The sequence below is a fragment of the Cetorhinus maximus genome, chromosome 5, assembly GCF_964194155.1.
Source record: "Cetorhinus maximus chromosome 5, sCetMax3.hap1.1, whole genome shotgun sequence".
Lineage (NCBI taxonomy): Eukaryota > Metazoa > Chordata > Chondrichthyes > Lamniformes > Cetorhinidae > Cetorhinus > Cetorhinus maximus.
This window is the reverse complement of record NC_135883.1, coordinates 116,486,705-116,512,700: the sequence shown is the minus strand read 5'-3', so window position 1 is coordinate 116,512,700 and position 25,996 is coordinate 116,486,705. Positions and strand designations below refer to the sequence as shown.

General features: G+C 42.0%; 1 protein-coding gene across 3 annotated transcripts in view; it reads right to left on the bottom strand.

The window, feature by feature from the left end:
* Positions 1-25,996, bottom strand: part of map3k5 (mitogen-activated protein kinase kinase kinase 5) — a 189,076-nt gene that overhangs the window by 29,180 nt on the left and 133,900 nt on the right. For all 3 annotated transcript variants that reach the window (XM_078542337.1, XM_078542338.1, XM_078542339.1), the window contains 4 exons: positions 24,954-25,111; positions 17,515-17,692; positions 14,746-14,923; positions 7,173-7,341 (listed from right to left, as the gene is read on the bottom strand). In XM_078542337.1, the coding sequence (XP_078398463.1) occupies positions 7,173-7,341; positions 14,746-14,923; positions 17,515-17,692; positions 24,954-25,111 (683 nt within the window). The remainder of the gene's footprint in view (positions 1-7,172; positions 7,342-14,745; positions 14,924-17,514; positions 17,693-24,953; positions 25,112-25,996) is intronic.

The window sequence follows — 25,996 nt, the reverse complement described above, 5'->3', positions numbered from 1 at the left end:
AGACCTTTGTTGGGCGTTCTATAGGGTACTTTGACCAGGCTTGATTTGATCGTCACTTTGTGAGTGATATAGAGGCCCCTAGCCCTATAGCTCGCCTAAGGGCTATTAGCTAACCACAATTGGCTTACTTAGGGAGCTGGTGCTTTTTAAACATAGAAAAATATAAACTGCAAGGACATTTGATGGAAGTGTTTAAAATAATGAAGGATTAGATTCTTCTCCCTGCAAATGGGCTATTTTGAATGAGATGGGTGAGGGAGGTTTGGAAAAAGGTTGGGAGTGTGGTGGTGAGGTGGTCAATGTCTATAAGTTACACAAGTATCGAACCAGGTTAGATATCAGCAAGTTTTTTTCTTTTTGCGCAGAAGATGGGCTTTCTGCACAGGAACTGGACGAGTTCCTTACTGCGGCCAATATTGCAGCTTGGGCCATTAGGCTTTGTATCTCATGGCCACTGGTCTCTTGGAAATTGTTCCAATTACCTTTGTGAGTTAGAAACGAACTTCCTGGATCATTTCCCCCTCTGAATTGGCCCAGGGTTTTTACTCGGTTGTTTTGTCTCCCTCATGAGATTGCATGGTTATTAATGGGTAGAAAGCAATGGAGGCCCTAATTCTCAGTTGCACCAACTAGTCTTTACCTGTCTGCCATTTTTTTTTTAAACGTACTCTGATTTCAGCAATGTTTTTGAAACGGTACAATACAGAAATGAAACCACTAAGTAGGAAAGCACAGAAATAGGTGGGAAGCTTCTGAGATGCACTGAAATTTGATTAAACCAAAGAAAGTAAAGGGTGGTTGTGAATGGAAACGGGTTGCCATGGTACTACGGTGATTAGTGCTATGAATATTCCTGTTTTTAGTATATATAGATGATGTGGAGGTTGGTGCAGAAAAAAAGCTGTCTAAGTTTGCAGATAACAAAATTAGAGGTCATATAATAATCTGATTGACATTGCCACTAATTCCAGATAAGGGGACGCAGACTCAAACTTAGAAGAGGAAAGATGATGAGAATTAACTTTCCACTGCTTTCCATAGAACGTGGTGAACGTGTAGAGAGAAGGAAATAAAGTAAACTAAATCATGAATCTGTTCCCACAGTGCATGAGCTCAAATGCCTGTTTGCGCAGGCATTTTTTTCTAGTAACTGAACAAAAATATGCCTTTTTCCAAATAAAGCTCTGATAATTTTGCCTTTTCACCACACAAGACATGCTATAGCCTCGGTAATTAAAATATAATATTAGTTTTCCAGGGCCAGAGAGGTACTTCAGCAGTAGTTATGACTTAGTACACTATTAAAAACCACAGTTACACTTTATTAACAAGGTGTAATTTTTGGGGGGGATTTTTAACAGCAAAAAGAGCAGTTCTTGTTAGTTCAATAATTTCTAAAAGGTTGCCAACTGTGGGGCCTTTGATAGTGCACCTTGTGGAGGAACAGGTAATCAATGACACCAACTTCTGGGCCTCCGTGTTTAAATGGGCAGCAGTTTCTGTCAGTTTCAGTTGTAACGATGACGACTGCTGACAGTTTTGCCATCATTACAAACAAAATATGAGCCAAGGCCTTTCAATCATTCACCACTTCAAATATCTATTCAAATCTCCCTTAAAAGTTTCATACGATTTGCTTTACCATTATGATAAAATAATTCCATAGTTTTTTTTAACATAAATGAAAGGTATGTACTTTTCAATGAACATGATATTTCTGTTTCTAATATACATGTCCCAATCTTTATTTTGGTCTCTGCAAAATTTAGAAACAGCGAAGGATGATCAGTGTATTCTACTTCTGGTTTGCTGGTGGTGGCTGTATACTCTGCTTGATGACCTCACTGCTGCTGGATGCCCAGAGATCCCCTTGACTTGGCCCTAGATTAAAATTAACATCATGAAAGGGGAAATCTGCACTTCAGAGACTGCTAGAGTTTTGGTGAGCAGCTTTCTTTGAGATCAGCAAAGGTGACATTCAGCACGGTGATCAAAGAATGCATTGGCACAGTGGTACCAACAGAAGCCGTTGCCACTGTGCAGAATATATGCCCACAGATGCAGGGTCAGCATAACCTATATGCAAAACTGGATACAGGTGCAGGTGCAAACATCCTTCCACTTTGCACACTGAAATGCATGTACCCACAGAAGTGGCCAGTGACGATTTGACCAACTAATGCCACCATGTAGAATGACTCAAGAGATGCCAGCCCCCGGATCCATTACACTCAAGAGTTGCTGCAAAAGCTCACCATGGTCACCCCAGAAATTTTATATTGTGGGCACTACAGGTCCAGTGATCAATCGCAGGCCTACCAGTGTGCAAGCACCTGTCCTTGGTCAGCATTCATAGCATTGTCAAGACAATGACAAACACCAGAAACTACAGGGAGCACCATCAGAAATCCTGTGCTTATACTAGGAGAAGATCACCTAATTCTGCAACGCAGATAATCAGCCCAGAGGCGGAGAGGCACAATTCGAACCAAACAGGCTTATCCATTCTGAATGTACACTCTTCAGTGCCCTGTGGAACCAAAGAGGAATTGCTATTCGGTAGATGAGTGCAGTGCAGAAAACCCTCCCCAGTCATAATGCGTCAGTACTCCCAGAAGTACATGATGCCTTGATTGAAAAACAGGGAAAGATGAAAGGGTCCCATGCCTGGCAAGTGGTGAATGAATTACCCAACCTGAACATCAGACAGAAAGCTCGGGTACAATACCCAACTGAAGGCACATGGATTCCAGCAGAAATCATCAGCATGTGCCCAGAACCTCGATCTTTTCAAGTACGACCACCTAAACAACATGGCAGTGCAACAAAACTAATGCCAAATCAGAAACACCGAGTAATTCTATTGCAACTAGAACATGGTCCTAGACACAACACAAACAAAGCTCCCCTGGCCAGCATTCTGAAAATGTACAACAACCTCCAGCAAAGATCAACATAACTAAAGCTGGACAGATGAGCAAATTTCCGATATGTTGCAGAGACTTGTAAACTTAGTTCTTTGTGTTTAAAGTACATTCAGACACAATGGGTGAAATTTTACGGCAGCAGTATTTTGGGACCCTTGTTCTTCCTGATATATATTAATGACCTAGACTGTGGTGTGCAGGGCACAATTTCAATATTTGCAGATGATACCAAGATTGGAAATGTTGTCAACTGTGATGGGGATAGTCTTGAACTTCAAAAGGACGTAGACATGTTGGTAAATTGGGCAGACAAGCAGCAGATGAAGTTCAGTGCAGAGAAGTATGAGGTGATTTGTTTTGGCAGGAAAGATATGGTGAGATAGTATAAAATAAAGGGAGAAACTCTAAAGGTGGTGCAAGGACAGAGGGACCTCGATGTATATGTGCATAGGTCATTGAAGGTGGCAAAGCATGTTGAGAGAGCAGTTAATAAAGCATATAGTATCTTAAGCTTTATTAATAGGGGCATAGAGTACAAGAGTAAGTAGGTCATGTTGAACTTGTATAAGACACTAGTTAGGCCTCATCTGGAGTGCTGCGTCCAGTTCTGGTTGCCATACTTGAGGAATGATGTGACAGCATTGGAGAGAGTACAAAGGCGATTCATAAGAATGATTCCCGGGATGAAGAACTGCAGCTATGAGGGTCAATTGGAGAGGTTGGGACTATTTTCTTTGGAGAAAAGAAGGCCGAGAGGAAATTTGATTCAGGTATTAAGATCCTGAGGGGCATGGACAGAGTAAATAGTGAAAGACTGTTCCCACTCAAGAGAACATCAAGAACTAGAGGGCACCGATTCAAAATAATTGGCAAAAGGAGTAAATGTGATGTGAGGAAAAATCTTTTCACCCAGAGGGTGGTTGGAGTCTGGAACAAACTTCCTGAAAGGGTGCAGGAGGTAAGTTCGATCAAGGTATTTGAAAGGGAATTGGATTGCTCCCTGAAAAGAGAGAATGTGCGAGGTTACAAGGATAAGGCAAGGGAGTGGAACTAGATGGACTGCTCTTTCAGAGAGCCAGTGCAGACTCGATGGGTCAAATGGCCTCCTTCTGCACTGTAAAGGTACTGTGATACTGTGAGCATTGGTGCTTCACTGCTGACCACCAAAATCTGGCCATTACTTCTTGTGACTGGCCAGATAGACTACCTAGTCTTTCCTGATAAAGAACTTCTTGACTTTAGGCTCCAGGTTGAGTTTAATTCTCAATCCTACATGTCCAATTTAAGTCACTTCTGGTTCTGGTATATCCTTAGGCTTCTCCTTCATGCTTAGATGGGATCTCAAGCATGGCTTCACACTGTCTAACTTAAAATAAATATCTCACAGCTGACAGTGGTGACAATATTTGAGGAACTATTCAATGAGGGGAAGTAGCGGTACTTAAAAACAAATGGTCTCAGGGAAAAAAGAAACTCAATTCCAGGTTTATTGGTCCTAGATTCATGGTGATAATGCTCACAAATGATGTAAAATGACTAATCAATAATTTGTTATATGAGAGCTGAGGTTTATTAGATTCAGTTCGGGGCATTCCATATCAATGGAGAATTGAAAAATTGAAGCATGGGAACACGTAGTAAATGAGGTCGACTGCATAGCCCTTCCTAATGCCTCTCTTTGTAAGCACTCTGTTAACATTTATGTGCTGTGTTTGAATTATATGCACATGACAAGCATGTGGAATTGCAGATGTATTTATGTCCCGCATGTGATAATCTGGCAAGTTTCCCAGCTCATGTCGAAGATTCAGCTCTCAGCTATGTTACTTTGGAACAGGTCATTAGGAATGTCAGTTCTTAAAACAGCTAACTGTCTTTTGTGTCTTTGAGGCAAATCATGTCTCACAGCAATTAAATTTACCCAGTGCATTTACTGGAATTATTTTAAATATTTTCACTTTTTGGCATTACATATTTCCTTAGCTCCTCAAACACTGCTCCTTCAGTTGGTCTCTTTCCAGGTCCTTACTGATATTGCTGGTACTGGGCCACAGATACTTGGATTAGATTGAAAAAACTCAGCAGGTCTGGCAGCATCGGCGGAGAAGAAAAAAGAGTTGACGTTTCGAGTCCTCATGACCCTTCAGCAGAACTGTTGGGTCATGAGGACTCGAAACGTCAACTCTTTTCTTCTCTGCCGATGCTGCCAGACCTGCTGAGTTTTTCCAGGTAATTCTGTTTTTGTTTTGGATTTCCAGCATCCGCAGTAGTTTTTTGTTTTTATCTTGGATTAGATTGACCTATCTTGGGGAAAACAGGAATTCAGGAATGGAGCAAGATAATTTTTTGATAGAGATGGGAAATGATTCTTTTGGAGGATAGCACACCAATTAGAGGCAGAAAGAAAATTGTGAGAAGGTAGAGGTGGAAAGAAGAGCGGCTGAGTAAACTGGGGATGGGGGGAGGTGTTGGGGGCAAAGGGATAAGCAATTTCAAAACAATAAAACAAATGACCAATCAGATTTAACATCAGAGAATAGCAATACAAATCCATATTAGCTGCAATGTCTCCAGAAGAAATTAGGGATAATTCCAATCATTTTTGTTGCAATTTGCTATGCATTTTCTAACAGCCCTGGCTGAGTTTAAAGAGGGGAAAAATAACAAGGTGAGTCATTCTGGTTGACTGAACTGGCAAGAGGTGGGGTTGTGGGTTTCTGAGAGGAAAAACAGGAGAAGACCTTTCAGCCCATCGAGCCCGCTCTACCATTCATTCAGATCATGGCTGATTGAACACTTCAATGCCTCTTAACTACATTATCCCCATAAACCTTTATGCTATTGTTTATCAGAAATCTATCAATCTCTACCTTAAACACACTCAATGACTGAGCTTCCATGACCCTCTGGGGTAGAAAATTCCATAGATTGGCAACGCTCTGAGTAAAGAAATTTCTCCTCACCTCGGTCCTAAGTGGCTTCCCCTTTATTTTGAAATTGTGTCCTCTGGTTTTAGACTTCCCAACCAGGGGAAACATCTTACCTGTATCTACCCTGTCTATTCCTTTAAGTATTTTGTAGGTTTCAATGAGATCACCTCTCATTCTTCGAAACTCTGGAGAAATACAGGCCCAGTTTCCCCAACCTCTCTTCATAAGACAGTCCCGCCATCCCCGGAACAAGTCTGGTGAACCTTCATTGCACTCCCTCTATGGCAATAATATCCTTTCTGAGGAAGGGGACCAAAACTGCACATGGTACTCCAGTGCAGTCTAACCAAGCTTCTATACAATTGAAGCAAGACTTTACTACTCCTGTAATCAAATCCTCTTGCAACAAAGGCTAACATTCCCTTAGCCTTCCTAATTGCCTGCTGCACCTGCATGTTAGCTTTCAGTGTCTTATGGACAAGGGCATCCAGGTCCCTTTATGCATCTGCACGTTCTAACCTCTTACCATTTAGGAAATACTCTGCACATCTGTTCCTTCTACCAAAGTGGATAACCTCATAATTTTCCACATTATATTCCATCTGCCATGTTCTTGCCCACTCACTAAATCTGTCCAAATCCTCCTTTAGCAGCTTTACATCTTCCTCACAAAACACATTCCCGCCTAGCTTTGTATCATTCGCAAACTTGGAAATATTACATTTGGTCTCCACATCCAAATCATTGATAAACATTGTGAACAGCTGGGGCCCAAGTACTGATCCTTGCTGTACCCCATTAGTCACAGCCTGCCAACACGAGAATGATCCATTTATTCCTACTCTGTTTTCTGACTGTTAGCCAATCCTTAATCCATGGCAGTATATTGCCTCCTATCCCATGTGCTTTTATTTCGCTAATCAACCTCCTGCGGGGGACTTTATCAAAAGCCTTCTGAAAATCCTACGTCCATCGACTCTCCTTTATCAATTTTGTAAATAACATCCTCAAAAAGCTCCAACAAGTTCATCAAACATGATTTCCCATTCACAAATCCATGCTGACCATGCCCAATCAGATCATGATTATCCAAGTATCCATTTATCACATCTTTTATGATAGATTCTAGCATTTTCCCTACTACTGATGTAAGACTAACAGGTCCGTAGGGAGAGAATGGTTGGGGCTAGAAGTGCGATAGGCTATCTGCCTATCTATTTGATCTGTGACTGGGAGTATCTAAAAACTGGATAAAATAAGTTTTAATGATTTAAAACTTAATTATTTTACATAAAGGTAGGAAACGAATGTTCACCTGCATCAGAGATTCAAGTAAGTTTCTCACAACCTTGTCCTGGTCCTCAGATAGTATTCGATGTAGAGTCGCCCTTCGCTCACTGTCTTTCTTTAGCATGAAGAACCCTGCATCCTTCTCCTCAGGTGATGGTGGTGCACTATGATCTTCAAAGTGATCATCAGGAATACTACAGGTCAAAGCAAAAGAAACATGAGCAATATGGAGAAAAGAGAAGGGCACCCGAGGTTAAAGTGGAATCACCAATCTTTGAAAGCTTATGGTAGCGGTTCTAAGGTGAATTTTTTGCCTGGTCATTTAGTGCCAGTAGCAGAATTCTGGTGAATGCAGACCAGGAAACTTGTCCCATCATCCACCCCCGCCCCACCTCCTCACCCCCTCCCCACACTCAGTCCCTACTGAAAAGGTGATCCTTGTATAAGCCAGTTCAGGATATATATTTGATGCCAATCACTCCTGTTTGTTCATTAAACATATATGTGGCATTAATGAAAGCCATCAGAAAACCCATTCTACTTTGATATCTGGGCATCATCTTTGACCATTCTAATGTGTTAAATGCAAGTTGTTTGAAATTCAAATTAAAAGTGACAGGAGGGAAACATATTGGGCGGAATTTTATGGTCCCCATAGCAGCGGGGCCGGGGCTGTCAAATGCAGCAAGCCATTTAAAAATCCATTGACTTCTGCAGAACTGTAAGATCCCGCCGGCGTAAAATTCCACCCATTGAAAAGGTTTATTTTTATTTTTCAGGTAGTGTTTCCAGTGTGAATCAATATTCCTTTTATTTTCAGCAAATGTCCAATGCATTTTCCTGTGTCTTTGTAGGAAATGGAAATGCATTGAGGGCAATTAATTCATTGTTGCCAATCTGGCTGGAGGGAAATTCATTCTGACACCCACAATATTAACATTCATACAACCTGATGGTACTCTGCTGCATTGAACTGGAGGCTACACCAAGTGCAGTTCCCTATGGCCAGTCATTGTTACCTTACTGCTGGAAGGTGCTTCGAAAGCAGCCCAATCACAGTATTTTATGCTTTCAGTGGTAAAAGATTATGAGAAGAATTTTCCCCCCATTGCACAGGAAAGAGCGCACCCATCTCCCCGAGGCTAAGTGCTGCCTCAGGGAGATCGGCGCCAAATTTAAAAAAGGTGAAGGGGCAAAAAATAAAAATTCCCTGACATGTCCCAACTCATGTGACAGTGTCACATGTCCATCACTTTAAAGCATTCATTTATTAAAATTTTAAAATCCTCATGAAACCTCATCCCGACCGTGGATAAGGTTTCATGCTTTTTCCGAAGCCCGCCAGGGCTCCCGGCCTGCCTACCAACCTTAAGGTTGGACGGGCAGGTCCATTAAATATCTCAATTACTTTTTCAATGGCCTCAATTGGCCATTGACAGGTCGACAGGTGCGCAGCTGATTCGGCTGCACCCCTGCTGACCTGAAAATTGAAATGACGCGGAATGACGTCCGACATCATCCCGCGTCATTTTACGTGTCGGCAAGCGGGCCCTGACCCCCACTCGCCGACCTAAAGATCCTGGCTTATAAGTTTCTCATTTTCTACAAGGACACATGGGGCAGAATTTTTCAACCCGTGGGTGGGCGGCCCTGACCTGATCGGGTATAAAATCGCGCAAGATGACATCAGGCGAGCATCCCGATGTCATCGCGCGATATTTCGCTTGGCGGGCGTGTGCAAACGTCGGAAGTGCGCCCACTGACAATTGAGGGCAATTATGCCCATTGATGGTGCAATTGTCTCCAATTTTTCGTGGCCCATCCAACCTACAATTGGCAGAAGGGTGAATCGGCCAGGAGTCCTTTTCATTTTTCATCAAACCTCATCCAAGGGCGCGATGAAATCTCTTATGAAATAAAAAAAAAATCCGTGCATTTTTGTCAGCTATATTTTTAGGTGCTTGATTGTGATGCATGGACATTTTGTAGCAGCTTTTTAAACCTTTATTTGATCATTTTCAGGTCTGTAGCTCCCTGAGGCAGCTGTCTGCCTTCAAGGGGCTTTCTCGTAGTGCTCGCCCATGCCCGCAGAAATGTGATCGCCGGCCCTCCTCCCGCTCCCGCCCCCACCCTGGCAGTGGGGTGCCTTTCACACTGGCTGGCAGTTAATTGGCCAGCCAGCGTGAAATTGTCGTCGGGGCTCGTTTCCTAACCACTCTTGGGCCCACTGATCGCGCGCGCCCGCCAAAGGAAGAATTCAGGCCCTGGAATCAGTCTATACTATAAGGGCTGCATTACCAGCTGCCAAGCTACTTTTTTGAGACATATGAAACAATCAAGTGACACACCGATCAGAAGAGGTCAACTTAATCTCCTTCCGGATAGCAACAATTTTTCAAAGTACAATAGGGGTGCTTGATGGGCATCAACAAGTTCTTACTCCTCCTCTGCTACTACCAGTTGCCACTCTTCAATTGTGGACTTGCTGCTTCCTTAAGCTTACTAGCTTTGCTGATGCTTGCTGGCAAGAGGAATACAGTGAGTCATGAGGCATTGTCTTGTCCAGGCCACTGCCAATGCTGGCAGGCTGCTGTTCCAGGCATAGAAAGACAAAGTCATGAAGGTTACAATGTTGTCTCCAAGAAATACCTTCCAACAGAGCTCACATTATAGAATGCTAACCATGTATGCTGTTTGCCTAGTTATATAAATGCCAGTGTAGCAGTGAGTCAAAATGGGAACAACACAATTTTTCTCTTGGTCCTGCTTGGCCAGTGGAAATGCAGCGAGCTGGAGCTTCTTCCAGTCATCCACTGCTTTATTTGTCTCCATCTTTGACCTCAGCCCGCTTCCTGGCACGAGTCTTCCCTCTCAGTTCCCTTCAGTAGCACACCTTCTGGATTGGTCTGCATTAGTTGTCACAATGGAGCCAGTGACAAGGGTACAAACATTGTGGCCAAATTGACAACGGTGCCTTTGGCCTTCCTGACGTTTGAGCTGTAGGATTTTGTACCTCAACCAGGACTTGATGTTAGACAAACAGTCTGATAGCATTTCAGGTGGAGCTGTGTATCATCAGTGTATCTGTAAATGTCACTGCAAAGTTACTTTATCACAACTACTGCTTCCATCTTTTTGGACTGTAGATGTCAGTAATGATTCCGCTGTTGCAATTTACAACTCCTCCAGACCCATCTTTTATTTCTTTACTTGCCCCATTACCATGTGCCTTGCACCTTCACCCCTTTTGTTATTTAATCTATCCTACTCAAACCGTGGCACACCTTCTGTTCTTTCCTCCCCTCCCTTTTCCCTGCCTCTATGCTTGTTCAAAATCTATTACATCTCTAACTTTTTCCAGCCTAATACAGGATAAATATTCTTCCCCGCCCCACTATAATATTTATAGTTGGAAATCAGCAGCCAGGGGCTACAGTGACCAATGGCTTTGACACCATGTTTTGACCACCCAAGCCTAGTACAAGGTCCCACCAGAAGGTGATACTGCATCTGGATGGCCCTGGTGAGGAAACTTGAATAGCCTTGTTCTCTCATGGACTCTATGCTCCTTCAGTACACTGCATTTGTGTGGAATCTGATGGGGCCTGGAAGAAGAATATTAGCCCCTAAATGTCCAGTGGAAATGGATTTTGGTTTGCAGAAAATTTCTGGGCGATAAAGTTAATGATATACCTATTATATGCAATGAATGTTTAAGCAATTTCCGTCTTTTACCTCAATGTACACAGCTGGTTCTATCAGATTACCTAAATTCCATAATATTGAGGTAAAAAAAAATCCGATTGGAGTTCAGCCTGCGTTATTTAACACTTGGAATTTTGCCATTGAATATGGCAGGTTATAATCAAGATTTTGCACAACTCAGTAATCTCATTGGAGTACCACTTTGACAGAACTTTGCTCACAGTGGGTAATCAGGAATAGGTGCGTTCCTTTATCAGATTACAATACAGCTCTATCACTTGTCATGGGCACATAACTCTTTCTGCCGAAGGGCCATGGAGGCTCGAAACGTTGACTGATTTCTTCTCCGCCGATGCTGCCAGACTTGCTGAGTTTTTCCAGGTAATTCTGTTTTTGTTTTGTTTTGGATTTCCAGCATCCGCAGTAGCTTTTAGCTTTTTGTTTTTATCACATAACTCTTGCTCTCCACCTCACAGAGATAGAGGGATCATTCTGAACCAACTTTAGCTAACCAATGAAAATAGCTTTTAAGAGTGCTACAGGTTCTTTTCAATTCTATTTGTACTTCACAGCAAAAGTCTAAAATGTTAGAAAGTAAGTTTTTCAGTCGAATTTACTGAAAAGGATATTAGGTTACATTTACACAAGACATCAATTATTGACACCATTTGACTTTATGCCAAGTGCTAATTTATAGTGGGAACCCACGCCTAGAAATTAAACTACTTCACAACATAGCAGTCTTTTTATGCAAGAAAATTTCCACATAATTTTGATAGAATTCAATCTGAATGTTACACTATAATCTCTCAATGGTCCAGAAATAAGAACAAGGGCCAATTCACTCATAGAACAGACTTTATATAGATTTGAAAAGTACCAACACTATAAGGTACAACTGGGAGCAGTTTTAGTGTCCAGACATTTAGCCCAGAAAATAATTCTTGTCTCTTTAACATTTGGAATAAGAACACAAATATAAAGGGCCAGCTGGAGCCCAGTCAAATAAAATGTCCAATCAATTTTTAGTGATCATCCCTGGGCTCACAAAAAAAGAAGCACCAGCCCACTGCCAGCTCTGTACAAGACTGCTCACCCTCCCTGACTGGTGAGCACCAGTGGGCTGCAGATTACTGGTGACATTTAAATGAGGCCCAAAGCCAAATTTAGCTCGGTCCTCAGGCCAGTATGGACCAGCATGAATAGCAGTCACTCCCCTGATGCAGTGCCAGCTTCGGGACAAGTTGAATTTCTCTCCCACATAATTTCATTCTTCTATACGGAGAATCAAATTATGATGCACGATGCTACTTCTTAATATCTAGAATGCATCTTTAGTATGTGAAGATTAGCAACAGTACAAAGTTGCATCGGAAATTATGTGTAGGAGTGCTAGCTCATTTGTAGATCATTTGGAGATACTCCTCTGTGGTTGGATCCACATTGCCTGGGCAAAATAGGTGGAGCTTCACTCTGTATTTGGTTCGTGCTGCAACCACCTGCAAATGAATTTGATTCTGATGTTGAGATCCTGAAGCAATGACATCTTATGAAGGATAGAAATTAATCCGCTACTAAGATCTACACTTAGTCATTTAACACTTCCCGTGGGCATGTATATACTTTAATGTTACTTCTTAAAAAAAATTAAACAGTGAGCTTGTGAAAAGGAAATACAAATCAATGCTCTTTAAAGTGATGTGAAAAAAAATGCCTGATGTGTGAAGTAAACACCCAGGAAAGACAAACAAGAACAGAAAACGCTGGAAAAACTCGGCAGGTCTAGCAGCATTTGTGGAGAGAGAAACAGGGTTAATGTTTCGAGTCCCTATGAGCCTAGCTCTGAAGATGGGTCATACAGACTCGAAACGTTAACTCTGTTTCTCTCTCCACAGACGTTGCCAGACCTGCTGAGTTTTTCCAGCATTTCCTGTTTTTGTTTCCGATTTCCAGCATCCACAGTATTTTGCTTTTAACCCAGGAAAGACAGTTGATTTGAAGATATCTGCCACCTTCAGAAAGGAACTGGACAATTTCATTTGAAAAGGGGGATTGAGGATAATGGGGATATTAATTGTGGTGATCTTCTGCCCTCCTTTGCGTGGGGTACATCTTTAGTAGGGTGAAAGGTAGGGACCTCCTTCTGCCACATACATGTGCTCCAAACCCCTGCCAACTTTCCAGCTTCAGGATGATTAACATTTCGAAGGCAGGCTCCCTGGATTCCATCAGGCTGTCATGGCAGATTGGGGGTCGAGCCTTGTGTGCACAGTTTTTGGGAGCTGGCGGGGGGAGGATAGGCAGAACAGGCAGCCACCTATCTGCCTGCAGAAACGGAATAACACTTTTGGTTCTCTTCAGTCTGAGCAAAGGCCAAGCTCTGTAAACTCTTGTGCAAAAAGTTTCAATTCTGGCAATCCCACCATTATCATGGGAATGACTGGGTCTGGACAAGGTTCAAAAGCCACAACTTACTGGAAATGTATCAGTGGACATGGTTCCCCGATTTGCATCTAATTTCAATGTGCACGCCTGGGGAAGAAGAAATATGGGTGTGGTAGAAAGAACAAATAACTCACAATTTTATATCGTCCTTGACTTGTACAAGATCCCAAGGTGCTTCACAGGGGCATAATTTGACAAAAAATTGACACTAAGCCAAAGACAATGACATTAGGAGAGGTGACCAAAGGTTTAGTCAAAGAGGTAGGTTTTAAGAAGTATCTTAAAGGAAGATAGGGAGGGGTTGAGAGATGGAGTGGTTTAAAAAGGAAACTGCAAAGTTTTGGACCTAGAAAGAGGGGGCAATGGGCGAGTGAGCACAGGGGGGGCAATGGGAGAGCGAGCGCAGGGTGGGGGTGCGATGGGAGAGTGAGCGCGGGGGGAGGGGGGGCAATGGGAGAGCGAGACCAGCGAGCAAGGAGCTGATACAATTAGGAGCAGGAGTTGGCTAATTGACCTCTCAAGTTTGCTCCACAATTTAGTAAGATCATGGCTGATCTAACTGTGGCCTAAACTCCACTTTCCTCTCTACTCCCTCTAATTCCCTTAATCAAGGATCTACCTAATTCAACCTTAAAAACATTTAATGACCCTGCCTCCATTGCTCCTTGGGAAAGAAAATTCCACCGACTAACAACCCTCTGAGAAAAAAATTCTCATCTCAACCTCAGTGTTAAATGTGCCTTATCTTTAAACTGTATCCCCTAGGTCTCGTCTCTCTCACAAGGGGAAACATCCTCTGAGCATCCACCCTGTCAAGTCCCCTCAGCATCTTATATGTTTCAGGAAGATCGCCTCTCATTCATCTAAACTCCAATGGACGTAGGCCCAAGCTGTCCAATTTTTCCGCATAAGATAACCCCTTCATCCCAGCAATCTGGTGAGTGAACGTTCCCTGAACTATTTCTCATGCAATGATATCCTTTAAGTAAGGAGACCAAAACAATGCACAGTACTCCAGATGTGGGCGAACGTGGTCAAGAAGCATAGGGCTGATGGGCAAATGCAAGAATGAAGGTGGTAGGGCAATGCAGCAGATTGCATCGCTGAGCAACTTTCCAGCCCCATTCAACTGCAAAATCAATGGGACAGGATGGAAAATTTAAGTCATCCACAGCGTCCCGTGATCTTTTCTTCCCCAGGGATGTAGGGCGCAGAAGCTGGTGGTATTTTAGATGACAATTATAGACAAACGCTGGTAAACATCTGGGAGGTGGGGGGGGTCATCTTTGTATTTAGCGGATGAAAATGCACAGTGTAGTGAAACCAACAGAAGATAGGGAGAGAAAGGGCAAATGGTCTGGAGAAAAAAATAATTTCGCCCCTCATCCCTGAAAAAAACAATACTGAAGAGAATCTATAAAGCCTTGAAAGTACACAATGCTATTTACCTGAGAAGCAAAGGTCGAGCTCCTTTGTTCTCTTTCTCAATGCAGGATTTCGCCCTTGTTTTGAAAAAGAATAGGTCCTGCTTCAAGTCAGAGTCTGGTGAAACTGAGCCAAATTCACTGCCACTACTCAATTCCTCCACAACAACTGGAACTGGAAGGGATATGCTGCGAAGATAATCTGTATGGGGAATAAATGGAATATTAAGAAAATAGAATCTTGGTGGAGGCTAATTATTCAACTTTTCTCATAGAGGAAAAGTACAAGTATATACACTTCTTTTCCTGTAAATTTGACATCATGCTTTTCCCAAAATGGAACTGCCTCCAGGCCATGCAGCTGCCTCCAAACATCCTGCAGTGGTAAGAGCAGCTTCATCACAATTTGCCCTTTAGCTCCGTTCCTCACTCAGTGGTGCTACAAGTCACAACTCACATGAGTTCAGAGAACCATAGACAACTGAAATGCAGCTGCTGTTATAACATTAGAGATTTTATGAAGCTGTTTGACTAACTTTTGAGAATAGGCTGGATTTGTCCTGACTGGAATCTTCAGTGTGACTGTATCAGTGTGGAAGAATTGACGTTCTCAAAATTATAAAAGATTTGACCAAGTTGATCCAAACACATCTAAAAAGGATTTTAAAATATGGAAAGCCGAGGTAAGCATGATATTCATGCAGAACTATTTTACGTGAAGGGTAATAAACCTATAGATATCAAAACAATGCATTCAAGCGACAATAAGGTAAGTTTCTGGTGAAAGGAGGGATAAGAGATATGAAGGAGTGACATGATGAGGTTGAATCATCCATCCAGAACTGGGCTTGCTGCTTCAAATGCATTTTCCTGTTCTAAAATTGCGCTACATTTTTGACCGACTTTCTAGGACACTGTGAAAACACTTCCAGAAAAAAATCGCATCAGCACAATTAGGTCGCCCATTAGGGACAATTGCGCAATACCAAATGATTCCAATACATTAAAAGCTGGATGTTTTAACAAGTGGTAACATTTTTCACCAGCGAGCAACCAGTAAAACTTGTTCTAAAGAAGAGTCACGTGGACTTGAGGCATTGACTTTCTCTTTCTCTCCACGGGTGCTGTCAGGCCTGCTGAGATTTTCCAGCAGTCCTCGTTTTTGTTTTTGTTTCGGATTTTCAGCATCCGCAGTATTTTGCTTTTATCAGTAAAACATCACTGCTTACTTTTACCAACCTGACAAACTGGGCTTATTTGCCACTTTATAGGATGGTGTCCTTTTAAAAACAGGACACGCAAAAAAATCACTAACAGCAGTATTATGTTGTACAAGAAGATCCTGCTGGAGAACAGAACATTTTTTTCACACTTTGCACCGAGTAACAGCATTCAAAAATCATGGACCTCAAGAACAGTTTGTGCTCTGGTCATGACCAAATCAACAAGGACTCCTTCCAAATCCATTTCACTTAGAATGTGAGAACACTAGAATACTAAAAACAAGTCAACTTGAAGCCTGACAAGTTAAACATGTTTTTGAATGCATAATGGATGAAAAGGTAGCTGGAATAGTTGCTTCATTATAGAAAAAAGTAATACACTTGTTTTTATATAGAGCTTTTCACATCCTCAGAGCATCCAAAAGCTACTTACAACCAATTAATTAGTTCTGAAATGTAGTCACACAGCCAACAGCAAGGAGATAAATGACTAGTTAATCTAGTTTTTTTTGTTGGTATAGCTCATTGAAAGGTAAATATTGGCTAGATTACAGATGAAATCATTCTGTTCTTCATCGGATAATACAATGGGATCTTTTAGAGACAGACAGGGCATTGATTGTAGCTGAAAGTCGTCATTTTCAACAGTGCAGCACTCCCTCAAAACTGCAATTAAGTTTCAGTTTCAAAGTTTTTTTTAAAAACCGTGGGCATATAGGTTAGCTGTATAAGTATGTTAATTTATCCTCCCTGTTCCATTTTAGAAAATGATTACAGAATAACAATTATCACTAAAATATTACTCAAGCAAAAGCAAACTCATGTAAATATTAAAGTGCTAATTTACTAATTTGGTTGAAACGTCTGGTACATACAAAATAATTTTTAATCTTTCAGGTGAGTTGTATTGCAATCATTTCTTATCATGGTACAAAGTAGTACCTGTTGTATCTCACTATCAAGGTGCAGAAGGAACACCGACTTCACAGTTTGAATCTCTAGAATGTCACAACAATGAGAACCCAGGGCAGAATTTTGCCCTTGGCAGGGGTGCTCGGGAAGTTGACCACCACCCGCAATCGGCACCGCACCATGGTTTTACGCAGGCTCGCCAATTAAGGCTCGCCCAGCGTGATACGCGAGTGGCAGCGCTCAGCACTGCCTGCGCCGGCGGTGGGCAAGTAGGCCTAGCGTGAACTTTGTGCATGCGCACAAAAAAAAAGAGCGCTTCAATCTCCCCGAGGCACTAATGATTAATCTTTTTAGTTTATTTTTATTTGCTTTAGGAAACCTCATCCCGCCCGTGGATGAGGTTTCCTAAAAAGTGCAAAGGCTGCTTGGTGTTTTCGAATTTAATCACCTTTTTAATGGCGTTAATATGCCTTTCAATTGTCAGCGGGCACACTGCCGACTCCAGTGCACGTCCGACGAACGGAATGTTGCGGGACTACGCGATGACGTTGGGGCGCTCACTCGTCGCCATCGTGCATCATTGTACGTTCGGCCAGGTTGGGCACGCACTTGCCCGCCCAGCTCAATATTCTGACCCTAGTGTTTCTGATTTGGTTACCTTGCTGTTTTAGCTGTGACCTTTTCTTTCTGCTGGTAACCTTCAGAAACTCGTCTGACAACAATTCGGGAGCAGTGGCGCGCTTGTCAGGTTCTGGTTCAAAGCAACGAAGTATGAAGTCCTTGGCCTCTGGCGACATTGAATCTGGAATATCTGGATGAATTTTAAACATTCCAACCTGCAAAGGTGGCAAAATGAGTTAGAAAAACACAGCACACAAGCGCATCAAAGAAGTAGAAGTATTTGTCTCTTAGCACAGGATGGGAAGTTCGTGTAATGATAGTGAAGTTAAAATGCGTTTCAGATATATCTTACTCATTGATTCATGAGCTTTTAGTAAAATACATTTTGGAAGTCCTGATGTGGTAGTTAATGGGAGTTAACATTCATATTAAAACAGTTTAACAGATGAACTAAAGGGGCTCACTATTAATCAGTGTTATCCAATACATTAATCAAAAGTTACATGAGATTAATTGAGAATCCAGATATGACTAAAATTGAGTATTTGATTAGAGAAGAAGAAAGTAATGGGGGGTGTGATTTCAATACTCATATTGGCAGTGTAGTCATGTGTACTTTGACATTTTTGTATGTTTATTGATAAAATATTACGTTGAAAGCATATGACTGTTTTCTTGATTATTGTATGCATTACTTTTTGGTGGTGTGAGCGGACAATATGGTGAGAAGGCCAAAAATCGGTTTCATGACGTTGTGAAACCAGTTTTGATTGTCCGCTCAGCCCGTTGTTGGCGAGTCACATCTCCCGTCATCGGATGTCAGGAAACTCATTGTAATACACCTGCATTTCAGCTTGAATCATTCACCCAGGCTAGATCATCCGCCCACGTCAGCCTGATCGGCCTTATAGCACGCCGACGTGTTTCACAACGGCACATAAGTGACATGCACCTGGTGAGCTGCACTTCGCTTAGGACTGCGAGGTTTGTTCGCCTACTTTGCTTCAGACAGCACTCGCAGTCATCTGTGCCAGGTTTCACAGACAGCACCACATTACTTTTACAGCATCACAGTATCTTTACAGTGCAGGAGGCGGCCATTCGGCCCATCGAGTCTGCACTGGCTCTATGAAAGAGCACTCCACCTAGTCCCACTCCTCTGCCTTATTCCCGTAACCCTGTACATTCTCTCTTTTCAGGGAGCAATCCAATTCCCTTCTGAATACCTTGATCGAACTTAACTCCTGCACCCTTTCAGGAAGTTTGCTCCAGACTCCAACCACCCTCGGGTGAAAAATCTTTTCCTCACATCACATTTACTCTTTTTGCCAATTATTTTGAATCTATGCCCTCTAGTTCTTAACGTTCTCTCGAGTGGGAACCATTTCGCACTATTTACCCTGTCCATATCCCTCAGGATCTTAATACCTCTATTAAGTCTCCTCTCCGTCTTCTTTTCTCCATGGAAAACCGTCCCAACCTCTCCAATCTACCCTCATAGTTACAGTTCTCTATCCCTGGAATCATTCTTGGGAATCTCCTCTGTACTCTCTCCAATGACTTCACATCCTTCCTCAAGTATGGCGACCACCTCAAGTATGGCGACCAGAACTGGTCCAGATAAGGTCTAACTAGTGTTTTATACAAGTTCAACATGACCTCCTTACTCTTGTACTCTATGCCCCTATTAATAAAGCTTAAGATACTATATGCTTTATTAACTGCTCTCTCAACATGCTTTGCCACCTTCAATGACCTATGCACATATACATCGTGGTCCCTCTGTCCTTGCACCACCTTTAGAGTTTCTCCCTTTATTTTATACTATCTCACCATATCTTTCCTGCCAAAACAAATCACCTCATACTTCTCTGCACTGAACTTCATCTGCTATTTGTCTGCCCAATTCACCAACCAGTCTACATCCTTTTGAAGTTCAAGACTATCCCCATCACAGTTGACAACATTTCCAATCTTGGCATCATCTGTAAATTTTGAAATCGTGCTCTGTACACCACAGTCTAGGTCATTAATATATATTAGGAAGAACAAGGGTCCCAAAATACTGCTGCCGTAAAATTTCACCCATTGTGTCTGACTGTACTTTAAACACAGAGAACTAAGTTTACAAGTCTCTGCAACATATCGGAAGTTTGCTCATCTGTCCAGCTTTAGTTATGTTGATCTTTGCTGGAGGTTGTTGTACATTTTCAGAATGCTGGCCAGGGGAGCTTTGTTTGTGTTGTGTCTAGGACCGTGTTCTAGTTGCAATAGAATTACTCGGTGTTTCTGATTTGGCATTAGTTTTGTTGCACTGCCATGTCGTTTAGGTGGTCGTACTTGAAAAGATCTTGGTTCTGGGCACATGCTGATGATTTCTGCTGGACTCCATGTGCCTTCAGTTGGGTATTGTACCCGAACTTTCTGTCTGATGTTCAGGTTGGGTAATTCATTCCCCGCTTGCCAGTCATGGGACTCTTTCATCTTTCCCTGTTTTTCAATCAAGGCATCATGTACTTCTGGGAGTACTGACGCATTATGACTGGGGAGGGTTTTCCGCACTGCACTCAACTGCCGGATAGCAATTCCTCTTTGGTTCCACAGGGCAATGAAGAGTGTACATTCAGAATGGATAAGCCTATTTGGTTCGAATTGTGCCTCTCCGCCTCTGGGCTGATTATTTGCATTGCAGGATTAGGCGATCTTCTCCTAGTATAAGCACAGGATTTCTGATGGTGCTCCCTGTAGTTTCTGGTGTTTGTCATTGTCTTGACAATGCTATGAATGCTGACCAAGGACAGGTGCTTGCACACTGGTAGGCCTGCGATTGATCACTGGACCTGTAGTGCCCACAATATAAAATTTCTGGGGTGACCATGGTGAGCTTTTGCAGCGACGCCTGAGTGTAATGGATCTGGGGGCTGGCATCTTGAATCATTCTACATGGTGACTTTGGCATTAGTTGGTCGAATCAACACTCGCCGCTTCTGTGGGTACATGCATTTCAGTGTACGAAGTGGAAGGATGTTTTCACCTGTGATGGTATCCAGTTTTGCATATAGGTTATGCTGACCCTGCATCTATGGGCATATATTCTGGACAGTGGAAAAGGCTTCTGTGGGTACCACTGTGCCAATGCATTCTTTGGTGTTCACTGTGCTGAATGTCAGTTCACTTTGTGTGTCGTCCTCATCACCTGACTGTATAGTCTTGGCTATATGTCTTTACGCTGTTTGGTACTGCTCTAGGTTGGTTAGAACGCTGTACCTGTCTGGCCTCTGTTTGTGGCTTCTCATGATGTCAAATCACCTGTTTTGGCCTTTACCTTCTGCAGTGGTGTTTCCAGAGTCCTCCGGTTCCATATGCCTTGCATACAGTATTACAAGCTGTGCATTTCCTGGGTGCATGTATGAGGCCACACCACCCACATTGCTTTTAGGTTTGGCTCCATTGGCTATCATGCCAATGTTGGCTGAATGATGCATAGCCTGTATTATCGGTCTACCCATTAGTGTGGCTTCATACTTGCATCCGCTTTTTAGTAGTGCTTCCACTGTGCGCCTTTGGGCTGGTCCAAGATGTCTTTTTGGAATACTTCCACTGGGGTCGATGGTATCACAAGCTCAATTATTCTGTCGGCTAGCTGTGCTACTGTTGAAATCACAACCATGCCCCTCTCTCTGCACCTACTTATGAATTGGTCAACGTCTCTGCCAGTTGTTGCCTGAAAGACATGAATTCCAAACGGTGCATTCTGAAGTTGAGCTTCACTCATAATTGATCTTCAAGGGTTGACCATATTTTTTCTGGATTTTTAAGACGGTCATTGGACAGACCTGACGCGTTCAGTATGTGGAGGCCTCATTGCCTATTGCAATTTTAATTTTAATGGCTTGTTTTTCTGGTTTGGAAATACTGAGGTCCAGAAAACACAGTTCGACATATGTTGGAACAAAGTAAATTCAGATAGGGGATCCGGTGCCTTCCTATTGAGTGTTGGAAATTTTGTGGTCAGCCTTTAGCATTTTACAGGATTTATAATGAAACATTTGACAGTGATACACGTTTCTTCCAGCTCTTTTAGAGTTAACTTAGCTCTGATTTGCAGTATCTTTAGTGGCCACTGCCTTAGCTGGTCATAGATTACTGATAGATGACTGCAATGGTGACACTATGAGCTCCTGTGATTTTCCCCAGTTTTAGCTCTGAGCACTGCCCAAGAAGCAGTAAAGAACATGAATACTGTCAATCACACTAAAGAAATTAAAAAGGTACAATGAACACAATTACTTATAATATAAACCCCTTAATTCAAATTTCACCCATTGGACTTACAACCCCAAAAAACTAAAGTCAGATACCTATCAGAAATTGGAAGATTAACCACCTGGTCGGTGTACTGTTTCAAAGATTCATATAATAGATTTCTTAGGCCTTCCACCTACTTCTGATAAGGTTGTCCCATCAAATCTCCTCCAACTGTCCCACATTGTAGACTTCCAGTTCAACACAGGCTTCACTAGCCCCTCAAGCGTAGCCACATCAGGTCGGTATTCCCCTGGTTCTAAATGTTCTTTAACTCTTGCATCTAAAAAGTTTCTCTCTCTCTTCACAGCTTGACTATCCCAGAAGTCAAAATCACTGTTAGTAGTGTCCTTCAATTCTCAAGGGTTTAAACCCTTTTAGCCAGCACACACAATTTCAACCGAATTCTGCTTAAAAGAGCTTATCCCCTGCAGGCAACTTGTTCTATTAAACTGCTTAAAAACAGAACCACACATGGGAATCTTCTCCCCCCATAATTAACTCCTTGTTTACCTCTTTGCTTTCCTATTGTTTTACCTCCCAGGCAGCTGATCACATGATCAGTTACAGGCAGCAAATTGCTTTTTACAAGAATCATCTTCCAGGGAAACCTAGTTTTTAAAAAGGGACCATCACCCCAACATAAAATCTAGGTTTTTCCCAAAAAACACATGGTCCATCACAAAAAACTAATCAAAATGCAATTTGTAAAACAAAAGGGCAAGCTCGCTGTTGGCTCAGTGGGTTGCAATAATTACCATATTGTATTGATCCTAATGCACAGAGTTAGGATGTTCTAGGTGTGATCGTTAGCCTGCACCAGGTTAGCTGATCTCAGCTGGGACTGTAATGGAGAACTACAATGGGTCCTGGGAGAGTGAGGGAGGATGGAACATGGATAAGAAAAAGTAACAATCAGGAGTCCTATTCTTTGATCATTGTATATTGATTAGCATTGGAATTGTCACCACCATTGTAATAGTTGCTCCCTTTGTGGCAAGGTTATGCATTTGAATGTTGGGCAAATGGAAAATTATGCTCAGCGGAAATGCCCATTACTACCAGTTGAATAACACTGACACTCAATATCAAGGCTCACACCTGAAGATAGGCCAGTAGGGTGAGGAAAGGTATAGTATCCAGTTCAACGTTAATTTAGACAATTCTTTTCATTCCTTTGAATTTTTAGTGACCTATGCTGATTCAAGTTTAGTTTAGAGAAAAAAATATTAGATAAGTACAAAAGGAAGACACAAAACATCTTTTTTTGAAAAAAAGTTTCAGTCTGTCACACATTGGAGTAAAAGGTGCTTGATTGTAAGGAAGTGGATTCTTATGTGTAAACATTACATGAAGCATTACTGTTGGCAGCTACAGATAGCAAGTTAACAAATGCAGGCAAACATCAGCAGTCAGCTAATTAAAAGCAGAATTATAAGGCTACTTCATCAAGGCAGGTAGGAGTCCTACCAACTGCAGCAACATCCAGGAAGTTTGAAACAACATTACTTTATTTTCATATAATGAGTAAGTTTCCTGTTGTGCACAACTGATTCATGCACCAACTCCAAGCTTCACAGTAAATGACTGAACTAACTGCATCCACGTGTCTGGTTCTTTCTCTATTCTTCCACATCAGTACTTTCTCTCTATTTATCTTTCGCTCTTTATATATACACGCATGCGCACACACACACGCTGATAAGTAACAAGTAATATTTGCACCACACAAGTTCCAGATAATGACCATCTCCAACAAGAAAGTATCTAACCATCTCCCCTTGATGTTCAATGACATTATAATTGCTGAATCCCCCCACGTCAACACTCTTGGGGTTACCATTGACCAGAAACTTAACTACACGAGCAGGTCAGAGGCTGGGAATTCTGAGGCAAGTTACTCATCTCTACTACTGAGAAGGACAAGGACAGCAGGTACATGGGAACATCGCAACCTGCAAGATCCTCATGAAGTCACTTATCATGCTGACTATATCGCTGTTTCTTCACTGTAATCCTGGGAGTCCCCTCCTAATAATACTGTGGGTATACCTGCACTAGATGGATGGCAATGGTTCAAGAAGGCAGCTCACCATTACCTTCTCAAGGACAATTAGGGACGGGCAATAAAATGGCAGCGATGCCCACTTCCCATACAAGTACAAAATTAAATCTGATCTAGCTGGGTTTAAACCTCTTCTCCCTGAACCTAAGAGTCATCTGCCTCTGATTGGCTGGTATACAATATTAACCTCTGTATCCCATCTCTTTATTGGTGGTGCACTCTGATTTCACAGAGATAACTTTCCAAACATTCTACTACAAAGATTACAAAAGAACTAGAACTAAAGCTCAGAACTAAAAGTACAAGACTGAAGTCAAAACGTCATCTTATGTATCAATTTCCAAAGAAACATCCTACATATTACTGAACAATCTGAATGAAAAGCTTCAGCTTTTCTCATGTCAATCACCTCACCGAGCCTTGCTGATACCCTTGATGACTGCCTAATTAAATATGCAGATCAGGCTCTGGTGACTATTTTAACCTGCAGTCTGAGAAGAGTGTTGTGGAGCCATTGTGGCTCCACCAGATGTAGATAGTGCTAAGAGCTAGGGCTAGAAAAGGCTCAAGGAGTTAAGTTTTTAACCTTTTTTTTTAGAAAATACTGTTTCTGTGGGGCCAGGAGGAACATGGATCTCCAGTAGGCAGATACTTATTAGCTTGTCTCAGAAGAATACTGAGAAACTGCATGTGAGAGGTGGGAAAGAATAACAGTGAAATCACCTACCTACCCAGAGCATTTGCCTTAAGACGAGACTGTGTCGCAGACCATTTTTGGGAATGGAATGAAGGTGATCCTTATTTGTACATGGATATTCAAAAATAGAATAGTAGAAGCAACTAGAAAAAGGTTTCTTTCCCCAGTCGTAGACAACTGCAATCTTTCATTATGTCCCTCATCTATGTTCTGATTTTATTTAAATGCTTGTCCACCATTCAGTTCTGAAAGCTAGAGTCTGCATTGATTTAGCTATGCTCACCAACAATACTAAATGCCTTACTATGTATCAAGCTTCTTCTGTTTATTTCATATAAACTTCCTAGTTTTCACAAGTCGGAATAGCTTGTACAGTAATCCACATTCACTTCTTAATGTAATATCTTACCTTAAACATAGCAGCCTGAGGTTCTCCCAATTCATAAAATGGAGGTTTCCCTGTTGCCATTTCAATAATAGTGCATCCTAATGACCAGATATCAGCAGGCTTCCCATAACCTCTTGGTCCTTTGTCTATTATTTCAGGTGCCATGTACTGAAGCGTTCCTAAACAGCAAAGCAAAAATAAATTCAGAATAGTGCTGACTCAGCAGTTTGTTTGGAATTTATAATTTGTTCTCAGGATGTGGGCAACACAGGCAAGGCTGCATCTGTTTGTCCATCTCTAGTTGTCTCAAGTTAGCACTTTTAATTAGTCACTAGTAATCGGAAGACAGCATCAAGAGTCAAACATGTTGTGTGGTGTAAAGTCATATGCAGAATGTGCTGTGTAAGTAGCAGGTTCCTTCCCCTGAAAGGCATTCATGACATTACAACAATCTGGCAGTTTCCATTTATTATCCCCTTTCTTTTTCTGTCTTTCCCTCTGTCTCTCTCACACACACACAGACACACACAATATATATTAAAAACAGCATGTGGTCTCAAGATTCGAAGCTGTGCTTGTAAATGTAACACTACATGATGGATTGAGAAGAATGAGGTACCACCCAACATTATGTGACAGCCCAACCACTACTGCTATAGTTTACAGAGACCTAATGCCAGAGAAACAGGTCGATTCAGCATGCAGTTGCAGGCTCTGGGCACCAAATGTCACTGCAAACTAGTCAAGGTTTTTGAGGCATCCACCATAGTAAGTAAATTAATGCAAGAATTTTAACTTTCAGTTTATTTACAAAATTCTATGCTAATCATTTGGTCCCTTACAGTCCTCCCCACCCACAAGTTCCCACCTCTGAACAGACTTTTTTTTAATTAATTCATGGGATGAGGGCATTGCTGGCTAGCCCATCCCTAAATGCTCTTGAACAACATGGCTTGCTAGGCCATTTCAGAAGGCACTTAAGAGTCAACCACATTCTGTGGGTCTGGAGTCACATGTAGGCCAGAACAGGTATGGATAGCAAATCGACAATGGTTTCATGGTCA